This window comes from Alligator sinensis, unplaced genomic scaffold (assembly GCF_000455745.1).
Source record: "Alligator sinensis unplaced genomic scaffold, ASM45574v1 scaffold1003_1, whole genome shotgun sequence".
Taxonomy (NCBI): Eukaryota; Metazoa; Chordata; order Crocodylia; family Alligatoridae; genus Alligator; species Alligator sinensis.
Window position 1 is genome coordinate 28,100 of NW_005842557.1, and position 714 is coordinate 28,813.

At 59.5% G+C, this 714-nt stretch overlaps 1 protein-coding gene across 2 annotated transcripts in view; it reads left to right on the forward strand.

Moving 5' to 3' along the window:
• Positions 1 to 482: 482 nt before the first annotated feature.
• COPS8 (COP9 signalosome subunit 8) overlaps positions 483 to 714 on the forward strand; it is a 20,510-nt gene continuing 20,278 nt past the window's right edge. Inside the window, exon 1 of one of the 2 annotated variants that reach the window (XM_006032251.3) lies at positions 483 to 678. In XM_006032251.3, coding sequence (XP_006032313.1) covers positions 601 to 678 — 78 coding nt within the window. In that variant the 5' untranslated portion in view covers positions 483 to 600. The remainder of the gene's footprint in view (positions 679 to 714) is intronic. The other variant, XM_025213904.1, reaches the window with a different exon arrangement.

Below are 714 nucleotides of genomic sequence, written 5' to 3' on the forward strand. Positions count from 1 at the left end.
TATGGCAGCAAAGCTCTGTGATGTCTGACGGACTCCACTGACAATCTACTTACAGCTGTGGAGCCTTAGTTTTAATCTAGGCTCCTTTTGTCCAATTTGGCGATTTCGTTTTGAATCATTTCTGTATCTTTTGTCCTTTGCATCTGGATTCAGGTCAGCAAGACTTGTACCGTACGTGCATTTGGGGGCGCGGGTGGAGAGGGGCGCTCTATGTACTGCTTAGGTTAGTCACCAAAGTTTGTGATAGATAGATAGATATGTGTTCTACTTGACCTTCCCAAATAAAGTCAGCCACGCAGACGAGAAGCGCCCGCCACCCTGCTGGAATCTCCCCACAGCTTCCACCGACTCAGGTGAGCAGCCAGAGGAGCTGGGCTGGGCGGGGCGGGGCTGGCAGCTGCGCCATTGGCTCGCAGTGCGGCCCCGCCCCCTCCCGGAGCGTTCCTCCCTCCAAGTTTCGAGTCCTCCTAAGCAGCCGAGGGGTGGCAAGAGCGGCTCTGCGACACCTGGTTCCCACTCCTCGCCAGTGGTGTGGGAGGAAGTGACGAGAGCTCTGGGCCGGAAGCGGCGGGCGGCTGTGGCGCCGGCCCGGGCAGGAAGATGCCAGTGGCGGTGATGGCGGAAAACGCCTTCAGCTTCAGGAAGCTGCTGGAACAGTGCGAGACGCAGGAGCTGGAGGTAGCGGCGGGGGGGGGGGGGGGGGCGAAGCGACCC